General features: G+C 59.7%; 4 protein-coding genes across 4 annotated transcripts in view; 3 read left to right on the forward strand and 1 right to left on the reverse strand.

Annotated features, from left to right (window-relative positions):
- Nucleotides 1-483: 483 nt before the first annotated feature.
- VDBG_03052 (conserved hypothetical protein) lies at nt 484-1,979 on the forward strand (the record flags this gene model as incomplete). Its single annotated transcript, XM_003006867.1, has 4 exons — nt 484-685; nt 747-1,078; nt 1,189-1,771; nt 1,843-1,979. 4 exons carry the CDS (start codon nt 484-486, stop codon nt 1,977-1,979), a joined length of 1,254 nt encoding a protein of 417 aa, XP_003006913.1.
- Nucleotides 1,980-3,194: 1,215 nt separating this feature from the next.
- Nucleotides 3,195-4,547, forward strand: VDBG_03053 (aerobactin siderophore biosynthesis protein iucB; the record flags this gene model as incomplete). The annotated part of the gene is made up of 1 exon (XM_003006868.1): nt 3,195-4,547. One exon carries the CDS (start codon nt 3,195-3,197, stop codon nt 4,545-4,547), a length of 1,353 nt encoding a protein of 450 aa, XP_003006914.1.
- Nucleotides 4,548-4,912: 365 nt separating this feature from the next.
- Nucleotides 4,913-6,872, reverse strand: VDBG_03054 (4-coumarate-CoA ligase; the record flags this gene model as incomplete). Its single annotated transcript, XM_003006869.1, has 4 exons — nt 4,913-5,268; nt 5,379-6,085; nt 6,139-6,415; nt 6,476-6,872. 4 exons carry the CDS (start codon nt 6,870-6,872, stop codon nt 4,913-4,915), a joined length of 1,737 nt encoding a protein of 578 aa, XP_003006915.1.
- Nucleotides 6,873-9,840: 2,968 nt separating this feature from the next.
- The window catches only part of VDBG_03055 (gramicidin S synthetase 1), a gene marked incomplete at both ends in the record, with an annotated part of 6,011 nt that continues 428 nt past the window's right edge, over nt 9,841-15,423 (forward strand). The window contains 5 exons of the mRNA XM_003006870.1: nt 9,841-10,275; nt 10,336-11,324; nt 11,381-12,294; nt 12,368-12,453; nt 12,662-15,421. Of these exons, the coding sequence (XP_003006916.1) occupies nt 9,841-10,275; nt 10,336-11,324; nt 11,381-12,294; nt 12,368-12,453; nt 12,662-15,421 (5,184 nt within the window). The remainder of the gene's footprint in view (nt 10,276-10,335; nt 11,325-11,380; nt 12,295-12,367; nt 12,454-12,661; nt 15,422-15,423) is intronic.

The following is a 15,423-nucleotide window of genomic DNA, read 5'->3' on the forward strand; positions in this document are numbered from 1 at the left end:
AACTCGGACTTCCGGTGCTGCCCAACAGGTCCAACCGAGATGGGGCAGGTGAAGCCGATGCACGCTAGACGACACGGTGCAGGCGTTGCGACGATCCAAATGGTCAAGTGGCGGTTGAGGAGGATCTGATAACTTTAAAGGACTCCACAACCACGTCCCCCCTCCTCATATCACGGCATATGAGGAGAAACACCGATTCAGACCGAGCCACTGGTCCATCGGAGACGTGGCCATGGATCGCCCCTTGAATGCCTATCTTGGCTATCAGAACATGCCCAACTTTCCGGGACACCCAGAGGCCAAAAGAGGGGGTTTGGAGACAAGAAAACCATCCATTTCTTCCTCTGTCGCTTGCAAGATTATTCCTCTTTCCAAGCATACTCGAGGGTTGAATTTCAGTGCACATCAGCATTCCCGCTTCTTCTCTGTATTACTTGTGTATTCCTGATCTTTCTAAGTGCCGCGAGAGCCTACACCAACATCATGGGCTCCCTTCAGAACACCATTCCACCGTTTCGCCTCCTCGTTGCCGGCGGCTCGTACGCTGGTCTCTCTTTCGTCGTGAACCTCTTGGACATCTGCAATGGCCGTTCTCCGCGCATGGCCCATGACCCGTACTCTCATCATCCAGACTTCACTCGTATCCCCGTTGACATAACCATTGTTGACGAGAGGGACGGCTACTGTTGGTTTCGCCGCCTCTCCCTCTTCGCACATATCATGACCCATCTGACACTCTTACGCAGTCCACCTCATCGGCTCTCCTCTCGCACTTGCCTCCTCCGACTATGCTGCCAAGACCTGGATCAAGTTCCGAGACATCCCTGCTCTGCAGAGGCCGAACATTCGCTTCGTCCAAGGCAGCCTTGATAAGATCAACACCGCCACCAAGTCAGCCACCGTACTCTCTCACATCACCAAGATCCCGCAAGACATTTCCTACGACTTTATGGTCAGTGCCACAGGCCTGCGCCGCCCCTGGCCCGTAGTTCCTCAGTCCCTGCTGCGGAAGCAGTTCCTCCTGGAGGCCGAGGAACAGATTCACGCCGTCCACAACGCTCCCGATGGCGTCGTCATTGTGGGTGGTGGCGCCGTCGGCATCAAAATGGCGGCCGAGCTCAAGCTCATCTAAGCCTGATGCCGACGTGACGTTCGTGCACTCCCGCGAGAAGCTTCTATCCTTCAAAGAACCTGTCGGACGAGTGTAAAGACGTGGCCCTCGATCTCACGCGCGAAGCCGGCGTCGAGGTTCTCCTCAACCACCGCGTCGCTGAGACGCGCAAGCTCGATGTCCCCGAGGGCAGCCGTACGCGCTACGAGGTTGAGTTCACGAGCGGCGAGAAGCGCTTCGCCAGCGAGGTCATCATGGCCGTGTCGCGCCCCGTGCCCTCGACGGGTTACCTGCCCGCCGAGACGCTCGACGAGGAGGGCTACGCCAAGGTCGACTCGAGCCTGTTCCTCGAGGGCGTCAGCAACTCTGACTTCCATCTCGTCGCCGGTGATGCGTGCAAGTGGGAGGGCATCAAGCGCGCGGGCGGCGCCATGCACATGGGACACATGGCAGCGATCAACGCGCACCAGCGCATGATTGCGATCCTCGCCAAGGAGAAGGGTCAGGAACACAAGCCCGAGTTTAAGGTGCTCGAGGCGTTCCCGCCTGCCATCGGTCTCGCCGTCGGCAAGAAGGCTGTCGCGTACGGCCCTGACATGGGCACGATCCATGGCGAGGAGGTGATGGAGGCGTACTTCCGGGACGACCTGGGCTTCACGAGTAAGTGCAGCCGCGTTTATGTTTCTGGCCCGATGCTTCTGATCCGCTCACATTGGCTAACCGAACCGCAGTCTGCTACAACTGGATGGGCCTTGGAAAGAGCCCTGCGGAGGAGGAGGAGGCCGCGGTCGTTGCCGCCGAGACGGCTGCGAAGACGGCCGTTGACATTACCGAGGAGGCTACGAAGGTGGAGGAGATTGCGGCTTGATTTAGGCTGGCTTGTTGGCGTACAAGGCACATGGTACAAGACTGATACCTGATACCCCGTTGATCCGTTTGGATGGGAAGGTCTTCATGGCACTCTGGATATGATGGTTTGGGGGTACGATGGCGTTTGGGAACATAGATTTTCTGTTTACATCAAGGCTACCTGTGTTGATCAATGCACGTTGATACAGTGTAAAGCTCATGGTTGTCCAACAAATTTGCACGCTGCTCAGCTGGAGCCTTGGTGAGCAGCACAGCACGCAGACATGTCCGTCTCATCCGGCGGAGCAAATGCAGGTGACGAGTAAGTAGCGGGTGCCTCATGACGCGTTGGCTTGTGATGGACGCTATGCTCGGCCATGGGTCCAGGATCGTAGGAGGAAAAGATTTTTATCAGATCGAATGCCATCGGGGGTTTCGCCGAAATCGGCTCAGCGCTGGAGGCGTGGATGGGGCCCCAAGAGGCCCCAAGAGGCCCCTGGTGCCCCTGATGGAGCCCCTAGAGTTATCTGATCCGCTGACGTTCCCTGACCCTGGCCTGCCCTGCTGTGATTTGCGTCGCCGCACCCCTCCAACCCCCTTCCTCTTCTCTCTCTCTTCCCTGTTGCACCCTTGACCCTGCACTGCACCTCGTTCACGCCCTACTTCACAACACCATCCATCTTAAGTACACCACCATCTTAGTTGCACCCTACCTAGCTGCCATCGTCACTTGGCCGAGGTACATTGCAGTACCAATCCAGCACTCGGCCCGCTTTCTTCAACAATGCCGCCTGTCCACCCCCCCCCTCCCGATCAACGTCGGCTTCTCTTCATTGGGAAACCAGAGCGCGGAGGTTGGATCGATGCAGTGGATGACGCGAGGGGGGGTCTGCATCGCCCGTAACCGAGCAGCAGACTCGCTCGCTCTTCTTGTTCGTTCTCGAAGGCAAGGGTCCTGCATTCTGGATCGGCAGCAGGCATGTCCAGCCGAACCGACGGACTGCCAACCCAGCTGCAGTATGACATGACATGGGGGGCAATATTTTTGAGAGAGCTCCTCGTAGCTCCGAGGCGCGCCGCTCACGCCCCTCGTTCAGCTATACCCGGTTGCTAGTCCTGGTATTGCTGTCTGTTGCCGAACAGACATGGCAGCTCGGAGACCTCGCACCTGCCATTGACATCTCTCCATCATCATACCCAAGGTTAGCAAGCAGGACTGACAAAACCTGCCATCATGTCGACTTCCACCACCCTCGCCAGCTTGTCACCAGACGAGACGCTCATCAAGCTCCCGAGCCCCTACTCGACCGAGTACACCCTCCAGCGCGCCTTCAACCACGATGAGTTCTCTGGCAAGAGCTCCGAGGGCGGCCTGCACTTCTACAAGCTGATCCCTCGCGCGACACAAGCCAAGGGCGCGTCTGAGCTGCCTGAGCCGCTGGACAACCCCGAACTCTACTTTGCAGAGCCCGCCGAGCTCAAGTCGAGCGAGCTGCCGCCCGACTCGAACAACAGCGCCTGGGCTCGATCCCGGCGCGCCCCCAACTTTGTCGTCTCGTGGCCTGGCCAGAAGCAGCCGACGCTCGCCCAGGCATGGCTCCTCGTTTACGTGCTCTTCACCATCAGGCCCGGCACCGAGCTGGCGCGCCTCGAGCTGCGCGGCACGGATGCGGCCCTCCTCGGTCAGCAGCTCCAGGCCGTCGCGCTCGCCATCGAGCACCCCGCGCAGAATGGCCAGCAGAACCCCGAGGCGACGCCCACAAGGTCCACCGTCGTTCTCCTGCGCAGCGCCTTCTGGCAGGGCGCCGGTTCGCCCTTCGGCCCCCGTCCCGTCTGGCTGCCCGCCGAGTCGCCCTCGCCGCTGCTGCCCGCCGGCCGCACCCTCTCTTCCTACCCCCTGACGCCGCTTCAGCACACCATGACGCTGACGCCTGCCGGCGACCCCTCGAACCCGACCCTGCACCAGCAGGCCTGGCACCCCATCCGCCCGGCCAAGCCCGCGCCCGGCGCCGTCGTCTATAGCCGCTGGATCCCCCACCTCAAGGAGACCTTTTCCATGGTGTCCCTCGACTACACCGACGCCGAGCACCTGCGCCTCTTCCACGAGTGGCAGAACGACCCCCGCGTCTCCCAGGGCTGGAACGAGACGGGCACCCTCGACCAGCACCGCGAGTACCTCCGCAAGATCCACGAGGACCCCCACCAGGTTGCCGTCCTCGCCGCCTGGGAGGGCACCTTCTTCGCCTACTTCGAGGTCTACTGGGCCAAGGAGGACAAGCTCGGCGGCTACTACGACGCCCAGGACTGGGATCGCGGCCGCCACTCCCTCGTCGGCGACGTGCGCTTCCGCGGCCCCCACCGCGTCAGCGCCTGGTGGTCCTCCCTCATGCACTACCTCTACCTCGACGACCCCCGCACCAGCTGGGTCGTCGGCGAGCCCAAGAAGACCAAACGACACGGTGCTCATGTACGACTTTATGCACGGCTTCGGCCTCGACAAGTTTGTCGACCTGCCGCACAAGAGGAGCGCCTTTGTGCGCTGCTCGCGCGAGCGCTTCTTCCAGCTGTGTCCGCTCGGCGACAATGAGAAGATGGTGGGTGGTCTGAGGTTGGGGCTGCTGCCGAAGCTGTAATTTATGTAGACTGGCGTTATGGTTCATTCTTGATAACGTTTCCCACTTTGTTGCTCATGCTGTGTTAGCCGATTTGATTGTCAATTGATGCAGTTGGTTGATCACCCGATTCGATTGCACACGGATATGGTGGGGTGTGCCAAGTTGCCGAGTACGTGATCGCTTACTCTATTCTTCCAGCACAATCCATCGCGTATCTGAACCAAACGCCATACCATTGACTCTATCTCGTTCTAGAAAGGAAAAGAAAAAAGACAAAACGCTCTACAGTCCGACCCCCCGAAAAAAAAAACTCTCCGTTCCGAAACCCTAGAAACCATTACAGCTTCGCAGCCACAACGCCCTTCCTCTTCTTCAGAATCTCATCCCCCGTCTTGGCCATCTCAAACTTGCGCACCTTGCCGCTCCCCGTCAGCGGCACGTCGGCCGGCACGCCGTCCTCGCCCAGCCAGAAGACGTGCGACGGCGACTTGTGCCCGCCCAGCGTCTGCCGGACCCAGGCCTTGATGTCCTGGTCCGAGAGCTGCGCCGTGTCGGCGCCCTCGGCGCGCTGCAGGAACGCGGCGACGACCTCGCCGTAGTGCTCGTCCTTGAGGCCGACGACGACGGCCTGGGTGATGGTCTCGTGGGCGAGGAGGCGCTCTTCGATTTCGAGGGGGTAGATGTTTTCGCCGCCTGTGCTGTTAGTTTTTGGACACGAGACGAAGGGACGGCGAAGAAAGATGAAAAAAGAGAGGGACAAGAAGTAGAGAACAGAAAGTGAGACCAGGGCGGAAATGACGTACCTCGAATGATTATGTCCTTGAACCGGCCGGTAATGGTGCAGTACCCGTCCTCGTCAAAGACGGCCTCGTCGCCCGTGTGCAGCCACAGCGTGCCGGCGGCGTCGCGGACCATGACCTCGTTCGTCTTCTCCGAGTTGTTCCAGTAGCCGGCCTGCAGCTGGTAGCCGGCCATGCAGAGCTCGCCGCGCGTGCCGAGGGGCACAATCTTGCCGTCGCGGTCGACAATCTTGGCCTGGGCGTGGGGCATGAGGGTGCCGACGGTGGTGAGGCGCTTGCCGAGGGCGTCGTCGGTGAAGGCGTTGAAGCACGTCGGCGACGCCTCGGTGAGGCCGTAGCTCGACGTGAACTCGCGCATGCCGAGCCGCCGCACCATGAGCTCCATGAGGTAGCGGGGCACGGGCGCGCCGGCGACGATGCCGGTGCGGATGCGCGACGAGCGAAAGTCGTCGGGCGCCGCCTGGAAGAGCGAGTCGAACATGGCGGGCACGCCGTGCAGCGCCGTGCAGCGCTCGTCGAGGATGGCCGAGAGCGTCGCCGGCACGTCGAAGACTTCGGCCGGGTACACGATCTTGGCGCCGTGCGTGACGACGGAGAGGAGGCCGAGGACGAGGCCGAAGCAGTGGAAGAGGGGCGGCGGGCAGCAGAGAATGTCGGAGGGCGTGAGACGCATGCGGTCGCCGATGAAGCGGGCGTTGTTGACGAGGGAGCTGCTGTTGTTAGGGACGATCAAGTGAACGCGACGGGGGTCCGGGGTCCATACTGGTGCGTGAGCATGGCGGCCTTGGGCAGGCCTGTCGTACCGCTGGTGAACTGAAGGTTGCACACTTGGTGCGGGACGACCTTGCTCATGGCGTGGTGGAGGTCGTCAAAGCTTTGGCGGGCACTCGACTTGATGAGGTCGTTGTAGGTCTGGTACGGGCCAGCCTCGCCGCGCAGCATGAAGACCTTGACATTCGGGGCTTGGGACTTGACATCGGCGAGGAGGCGGCCGTTGTCGAGACGGCCAATCTTTTGCGTTGTGAAGAAGATCTTGCAATCTGGGTTCACGTACGGTCAGCGGTCACCGATCCAGCCCGCACGAGAGGAGCTCGACCTACCGGAGAACTTCAGAGCGTACATGGCCTCCGTGGGCGTATATGTGTTGTTGAGGATGACGAGAATGGCGCCGATTCGTGCCACGGCAAAGAAAACCGCAGCATACTGCTCGCAGTTTCCAGCCATGATGCCCACACGATCACCAACACCGATGCCCTGGTTCAGCAGGGCCTGAGCCAGCAGCAGCGTCTGCTGATTGAGGTCGTTGTACGTCCATCTCGTGCCTGTCCATGGAATGACGATGCACTCCTTGGTGCCGTGATGGTAGGTTTGGAGTTCGAGGAGCTCGCCCAGGCTCAAGTCAATCAGAGGCGGGTCGACAGGGCCATGGAGGATCGATAGCCTTTGTGTCGGCGTGACGGGCTCGCTGGAAGGAAGGGATACTGTCTCGGTCGCCATCTTGGTGCTGTTTTTTTTTTCTCTTTGGGATGGAGTTGCTGTCAAACCAAGTCTAGCCTTCGATGGAGCAGGAATCTATGACATTGAAAGCTCCCCCTCCGGACAGCGAGCGATAGGTTTACACACAAAAGTACGCCACACGATTTGGCCCGGTTTGGTCCTCGGCGTACTTTTTTTTCTTGTCGGCCGAGCATTCTGCGTCAGTCATGCCTGTTGAGACCCCTACTTCTGGATCGGCGGCTGACGCCGAAACTGACATTCCGTCATCCCAAAGACCAAGCGGGTTTCTTCAGCTGGCAAGTCGAGACGGACGGGACCCTTCGTTCCCAGCAGGACTTGAGCCAAACAGGCAATGAGTCCCGCCAGGGCGGGGGGGCTAGCCCAGTGGGTGGGCGAACCATGGTCAGGTCAAGGCTCGCACAACGGTGATGAATCTCTCAAGGGGTGCGGGATAAAAGTTTTGGGTGCATGATGGTCGTCTGGGGTGTTGTGCCAATCCATCATGCTAGCAGGCTGCAAGCTGGTGAGCTGGCCAGCTGGCACGTTATGGACAAGGATCGGATAGAGTCGGCCGTGGGAAGGGTTAGGGACTGGATCTAATCTGATGATCAGATAAGATTTTTCATCACCGCCCCACGCCGAGGTCGGGCACGCAACGAGTACAGCCACTCAGATGCTGTGAAGCCACGATGGCCCCCATATTTCCAACCTCACGCATCCACAATGGTGCCACACTAGGGCATCGATCGCCTCGTCTCGTCTCGTCTCGTCTCTTCTCGCCTCGACTCGCCCTTTTGCTCTTTTTGCAGCACCTCGCATCTTGCCCACACCTCTCGCTTTCCACCTTCCCTCTCCTGCCCCCCACCGCGCCATCTCCACCATCACGGAATGGTAAGGTGCTTTATTACCTAGGGCCCTGTTTCGTGCTAACCTCTTTGTCTTGCCTCTTCTTCACGAGCTCGCCATGACACACCACACCATGGTACCCATGGTGCACACCACCACACCCAGCCACTGTCAACGCACGCACGACATGGTCGCATTGCAGCTCGGCCAAGCACCAGTTCGGACATCGCCTCCGACCCTGTTTCTTCGACGAGTGGCCACGGCCCCACGTCACAGGTCGCCTGGCCGCTTGCTCGAGATGAAGACGAAAGAAGACGGGCCATTGCCTTGGTCTAACGTACATGGTGCTTCTTTACTCGATATACTTTGGTGGTAGACTTTCTAGCATCGAGACGTCCTGGCGACAAAAGAAAGGCTCGTTTGCCAGCGCGTCCCGATCAGCCATATCGACGTCACCTCAAGGGCGCCGTCACAACTTCTGCTGCACCATGACCGAGGACCCAGACACAATGAGCTGCCTATGCCTACAGCGGAAATGCGGCGCGGGACGGTTCGTTGACCTTGCATCCCTGCCTGCGACCACGCTCGTTCTCGGCCACCCATTTGACGCTGCCCCTGCTTTGATCACCCGCGCACCCTGAACCCACGGACACCCTGGATCGTTGGAACCACCCCCCCCCCCCTCTCTACGGCATTGCGAGGTCGCCGCGGTTGTCACGGAACACAAGCACACTCTCAAAGGCACACAGGCGAGCTGATTCATAAGTCGCTCGCATCATGGTCAAGCCCAAAACTTCTTGTTCATCCCGCGGACCCAAGGGGCGGTAGCCGCCAAGCGGACATCAATAGCTCCGCTTGTCACGTAGCCCCCTCTGTGTCCGACCAGTCGATGAACGAGGCTTTCTCTCACGATGCCTTCTTTCGAAATCCATCCATCCTGATGCATCATCGGCCAAGACGCTCTCTTTGTTATGTACACACACGCGACGCTATAGTCATTTGTACGGGAGGTGAGCTCCAACCCAGAGAGGGAAAACGCCTCGCGTGGGTATAAGACGTTTCACATGCCGTGCATCTCGCAGTCTCACTCGCTCCGGGGGTTTTCAGTTTCCTTTTCGTATCTGATCTGACACCTCGCAACATGACGGGGTCCATGGAGACCACCTCTTTCATGACATCAAGCCACTCATCTCCCCATGCAAGCCGTTGGATCCAACCAGCCTAGCCAGAGCTAACAGTCTCCACCGACGACGCAAGTGCCGAAATCGGGCAAGGCCAAGTCTTCAATGCGCTGATCCCTGAGGATGCCATGGCACGAGAAAACTTCTCCCACGAGATCTCCCCGATAAAAGATTGCTACACAGCACCGCTCGCTTTCGCCATCTCCGCGAGCGGCGAACGCCGGCTACTCGTGCGCTACTGGTGCACTTTCAACAAGGCTAACGAGGACGGCTCATGAAGTCATGGGCTACGACAAGGTACCCTTCATGGCGAAATAGAGTTATCAGATCTTCTCGTTCGAGCGAGCTCCAACAATCCAAAGACTTGCACGGCCCACATCGTCTTCGGATGGCCTGGGATCATCCTCTCATCGGTCCCTCCCTACGGGGCCGTCTTGGCATGTACTTTGAAGTACCCTTCTTCAGTGCAAGGGGCGTGAAAGGGAGGGGTGGGGGGCGTGACAACACCCTACCTGCCCACTTGGTCCATCACTGCAACCCACGCACTGCAGCCAGGCGAGCCAGCGTCGAGGGCAACGAGAACCGAGGCAGCAGTGAAGACACTATTCTCGCCCTTCTCTCCAGGTGCTTGTGATCAACACCATGTGGGGACTGTGGTGGGAAGTTTGCAGCACTCGCGCGGCATTTCTTGATAGAGTCCCATCTTCCTGTCATGCAGGCAACATGGGTCGGGCATGGGCACCGGATGAGGCGAAGAGCTCGGGGCATAGCTGTGAGGCGCGAGACGAAGCATCGGAGCTCGTGGCCAGTGGTTCGGATGCGAACGCCTGTGGTTTTTCCATCTTGAAGCCTGAACGGCGCCTCCGTTCCTCGTCTTGTTCACCAGCTCAACCTTTTCTTTCCAACACCTTGTGATACTATACCCATTCAGCGTTGTTACCATGTATCTTCGACGAGACAGTGAGAGCGGCGGTACAGCCGTCAGTTCGGCCAGGACCCCGGAAAACAAACCTTCCTCTACCCGCACGATACCCTTTACTCCCCGATCCGAACTGAACACTACCACCGCCCCCAAGCTTGAGCTCTTGCTCGCTTGGATCTTGGTGCTGTACCGCGAGAATGACGATGGTAGCCAGATTTCTTGGGGCGCCAGAATCAACGGCGGACAATCGTCTGAGACGAACCACTCCCTGGACCTGAGCAACGTTCCCTTCCAGAAGAACTGCTCCTTGACATCAGCACTGGAAGCTGTCCAGCAGCTAGACCCTACGACACCTGAACAGGAGAGCACCACGCAACACACACTTTTGTTCAACAACGGATCAGCAGCCACCAAAAGTGGTCGTGAGAAGGACTCACAAAACAACTTTCGCGAAGTGAGGTGCCGATACTCTACAAAACCACCGCAAGCTAACCCATGACAGTGGACATACCAGATTGAGGTCTCATATTCTGAACAGGAGTTGACCGTGAAAGCGGACTGGAGCCGAACAGCTTTGTCAACAAGTCTCGCCACGACAAGACTCAACTCATTCATCGACATCCTTACCACAATCCTGGAACACCCAGAGCGGTCCGTCTCAGAAGCTACTGGCCCGACATTGGCAGACCTTGATCAATTGTGGTCATGGAACGCCACACTGCCGCCGCTGATGGAGCAATGCATGCACGATATGATCACCGAACAGGCCGTCTCTCAACCGGACGCCCATGCCATCGAGTCATGGGACGGAAACTTCACGTACGCCGAGGTGGAGGACCTCTCTACACGCCTGGCCAAGCACCTGGTCGCCCGCGGAGCGCAGGTCGGGGGCATCATTCCGCTTTGCTTTGAGAAGTCGCGATGGACCATTGTTGCTCTGCTTGCCGTCATGAAAGCCGGTTCTGCTTTTGCGCTCACAGATCCCAGCCAGCCGGAAGCCCGTCTGCGGACGATCATTGAGCAGACTGATGCCAGACTGCTCATCACCTCGCAACTCCAGAGCACCCTAGGTGAACGCATTGCTGGCGATGCCACCACCACAGTTGTCGTCTCTGGTGAGACGCTCGAGCAGTTGACGCCGGAGCCTGACGCTGCTCTTCCCACGATCCCGACCTCATCGCCCCTCTACATTCAATTTACCTCTGGCAGTACCGGCAAGCCCAAGGGTGTCATGTGCTCTCACGAGAACTACACCAGCGGTGCTGTTCCTCGAGCCGATCTTGTCGGCTACAGGTCGCACTCCCGCGTCTTCGACTTTGCCTCCTATGCTTTCGATGTGAGCATCGACTGCATGCTTTGCACGCTTGCGAATGGCGGATGCTTCTGCATCCCCTCCGATGAGGATCGCATGAATGACCTCAGTGACGCCATCCGCAAGAGCAAGAGCAACATGGCGCACATGACGCCCTCCGTCGCCAGAGTTCTGGACTCTAATGTAATCCCGTCCCTCGAAGTCCTTGGCCTGGGCGGTGAAGCTGTTTCTGCTGGTGATGCCTCAGCCTGGAGTCAAAGTGCCAAGGTCATCATCGCGTACGGCCCTCCGAGTGCACAGTCGGTTGCACCATCAACGGGAGCGTCAGTAGCACGTCGACCAATATCGGCAAAGGCACTGGCGGCCTCACTTGGATCGTCGACCCCGACGACCACGACCGCCTGATGCCCGTCGGCGCCGTCGGTGAGCTCCTCATCGAGGGCCCCGTCGTGGGCCTGGGCTATCTCAACGACCCCACAAAGACGGCCGAAGTCTTCATCAAGGATCCTACTTGGCTTCTCGCCGGCGGCGGCGGCGCGCCCGGCCGCCACGGTCTCTTGTATAAGACGGGTGACCTGGTCAGGTATGACCCTGATGGCACCGGCGCCATCGCCTTTGTCGGCCGAAAGGACCAGCAAGTCAAGCTTCGCGGACAGCGTATCGAGCTGGCCGAGGTGGAACACCATCTCCGGGGTAAGCTCCCGTCCAGTGTCAAGATTGCGGCCGAAGTCATCAAGCCGGGCGGCACCGAGCCGACGCTGGTGGCCTTCATCGTCGAGCAGGCATCAGCCGCGACCGATGACGGAGAGGGCGATCTCACGACTCTTTCCGCAGAGCTCAGCCAAATCGTCGCCGAGATTGACACAGCTCTTGGAGCCGAGATTCCTCGATACATGGTTCCGTCGTCGTACATTCCTCTGCGCAAAATGCCCTCGCTTGTTTCTGGAAAGATCGACCGCAAGCGTCTCCGCGAGCTGGGATCGTCGATGAGCAGGGAGGAGGTTGCCCGTCTGCGCGCTGTCAGTGCCGAGAACACGGCGCCGCAATCCGACATGGAGAAGGCCTTGCACCGATCGTGGGTCAAGATCCTGGGCACAGCGTCCGAGATTGGCCTGCAAGACAGCTTCTTCGCTCTCGGAGGCGACTCACTGCGAGCTATGCGTCTCGTCGCAGCTGCCAGGACGAAGGCGTTGTCCTGACTGTAGCGAACATCTTCAACTGTCCTACGCTGAAGGAAATGGCCGCCACCGCGACTACGGCTTCGCAGGGAAACGCAAGAAGCCGTGGAGCCCTTCTCGTTGCTTGACATGGACTGGAGCCGTGAGTCTGCAAGTGCTGACGTCGCGAAACTGTGCGAGATTGAGGAAGCCACGGTTGAGGACGTGTATCCCTGTACGCCTCTACAGGAAGCCTTGATGGCCTTGTCGGCAAAGGTCAAGGAGGCCCTACGTTGCGCAGCGAGTGGTGGACCTCGATGATGCAGCGATGGCGGACAAGCTGAGGTCGGCTTTCGATACGGCCGCTACAGATGCCCATTTTGAGGACGAGAATTGTCCAGGTGCCCCAGCACGGCCTCGTCCAAGTCGTTGTCAACGAGAAAATTGCCTGGCACATTGGCGATGACCTCCAGGGCTATCTTGTGAAGGACCGCGACGAGGCAATGGACCTCGGCAAGCCCCTTGTGCGATACGCTCTCATTACCAGCCCCGAATCATCAAAGGTATACTTTGTTCTCACCATGCACCACGCGCTCTATGATGGATGGTCCATGCCCCTGGTCGTCGATCGCGTCAATAAAGCATATGACGGCCAGAAGGTGCAGCGCCCGGCCGAGTTCAAGAACTTCATCCGCTACCTCAACGCAGTGAGTCGCGAAGAAGGCGAGACCTTCTGGAGGGAGAGGCTGCAGGGCGCCAACGGCCCTCAGTTCCCGGCTCTGCCGTATGAAGGCTATCAGACGCAAGCGGACTCGCTTCTTGAGATCCACGTACCGCTGTCTGGTCGACCGGCGTCCAACACGACAGTGGCGACTGTCATTCGTGGTGCGTGGGCCTATGTTGCCTCGCGCTACAGCGCAACAACGGACGTCGTCTTTGGCGAGACGCTCACCGGGCGCAATGCTGCCCTCAGGGGCGCCGAAGAGATTGAAGGCCCCATGATCACCACCATTCCGTTCCGTGTCCAGATCAACGACGAGAGCAGTGTCGCAGAGTATCTCCAGGAAATTCAAGACTCGACCGCCCAGCAGATTCCCTACGAGCACACGGGCCTGCAGCACATTCGCCGTCTCAGCCCCGACGCCTACGAGGCCTGCGAACTGCGGACAGGCCTTGTTCTGCATCCCAGTGCCGAGGGTGAAGCGCAACCCAACACGGCGGTCTACCCTGCCGACAGACTCGTGCCCGCCGGCGACTCGGAGGCCGCACAGGAGGCCTTGAAATTCAACACGTATGCGCTCATGCTCGTCTGCGCCCTCGACTCGAAGGGCTTCTCGGTCATGGCCAGCTTCGACTCCAACACGGTTGAGAAGTCCTTGATGGAGCGGGCCCTAAACCAGTTCGCTCGTGTCGCGACCCAGCTCTGCGAGATGACGGACGCTCCTATCCGAGACTTGCGCTACCTCACAAACGACGACCAGGTTGAGCTCTGGCGCGCGAGCATCAAGAACCCGCAAAGCGTGCAGGACAAGTACCCCGAGACTCGGGCTGTCTGGATCGTCGACCCACAGGATAGCACGCGCCTGGCGCCTCTCGAGGCACTTGGAAAGCTCGTCGTCGTGAGCACAGCGGATCTTTCTCTCCCGACCATGGACGAGCCCCTCTGGCTAGATGTTGTCAACGGTCACGCGGACGAGCAGAGGGCCGCCAAGTTCTTCAAGACCGGTAAGCTCGCCAAGCTCAGCGCCGACGGCTCCGTCCAGATCACAGAGAAGAAGAGCGCTGCCGCTAAGAGCGCGGCCCCCAGTCGCCCTGTCAAGAAGATCTCGGCGACTTCGGCAAAGCAGCGACGCCTGCGGACGCTCTGGAGCCGTGTATTGAGGTTGACGGAGGAGGATATCGGTCTCAACGACAGCTTCTTCAGGCTCGGTGGTGATTCGATCTCCGCCATGAAGCTCGTGTCCGAGGCTCGCGCGGACAACCTGCGCCTGACCGTCGCTCAGGTATTCAAGAACAGAACCCTGTTTGACATGGCCAGTGTCCTTGAGGATTCGGAGCCCACGCAGAACAAGGAGATCGTCGAGCCCCTCGAGCCCTTTGAGCTCGTCGAGGAGGCGCAAGCTACCAAGTTCCTCGTCAACACGGTTCGTCCCGCACTCGCGGACAAGTCGTGGAACGTCATCGACGTGCTGCCCACGAGGCCGCTGCAGGATGCTGCCATCAAGGGCACCATCCAGCTGCCTCGCTTCTCGGCGAGATACGAGGCCATGTACTTTGACGGCGACGTCAACAAGGCACAGCTATACCAGAGCTGCCAAGAGCTTGTCACGCGCAACGAGATCTTGCGCACCGTCTTCATCGCCCACAAGGAGTCATACCTGGGCGTGGTACTGGAGTACATCGAAACGCCGGTGGCGGAGTATGAGATTGACGGAGACGTCGAGCCTTTCGTCAAGCAGCTCTGCACCATGGACAGCTACACGAGGATGCCGCTCGGCTCGTGCTTTGTCAAGTGGTTCTTCGTCCAGAGCAGCAGCGGCCCGTCGGCGCTCATCTTCCGCGTCTCGCACGCGCAGTACGACGAGATTTGCCTGCCCGTCATGCTGCAGCAGCTGTCGGCTCTGCACGAGGGCAAGCCCGTCCCCAACAGCCTCCCCTTCTCGTCGTACGTCGGCCACGTCGTCAAGTCGAACATACCCAAGGGCCTCGACTACTGGCGCGACCTTCTCCAGGGCTCGTCCCTCTCCGTGCTCAAGCCCGACACGCCCGTCGCCAAGCGCAACCATTTTGCGGTGCACAGGCAGTTTGACATCTCGGCCCGCTCCAAGGACATCACGGTCGCCACGCTCCCGACGGCGGCCTGGGCCCTCTGCCTCGCACGCCGCCTGGCGACGCGCGACGTCACCTTTGGCGAGGTCGTCAGCGGCCGCACCATCGACTTCTCCAACGCCGACGCCGTCGTCGGCCCCTGCTGGCAGTACGTGCCGCTGCGCGTGCAGTTCGCCGCCGGCTGGACGGCCGCCGACCTCCTCGCCCACGTGCAGAACCAGCACATTGCCTCGTCGGCGCACGAGGCGTCGGCCTGCCCGAGGTCGTGCGCAGTGCACCGACTGGCCCGCGAGCGTCGACTGGT

Source organism: Verticillium alfalfae, genomic scaffold (assembly GCF_000150825.1).
Source record: "Verticillium alfalfae VaMs.102 supercont1.3 genomic scaffold, whole genome shotgun sequence".
Lineage (NCBI taxonomy): Eukaryota > Fungi > Ascomycota > Sordariomycetes > Glomerellales > Plectosphaerellaceae > Verticillium > Verticillium alfalfae.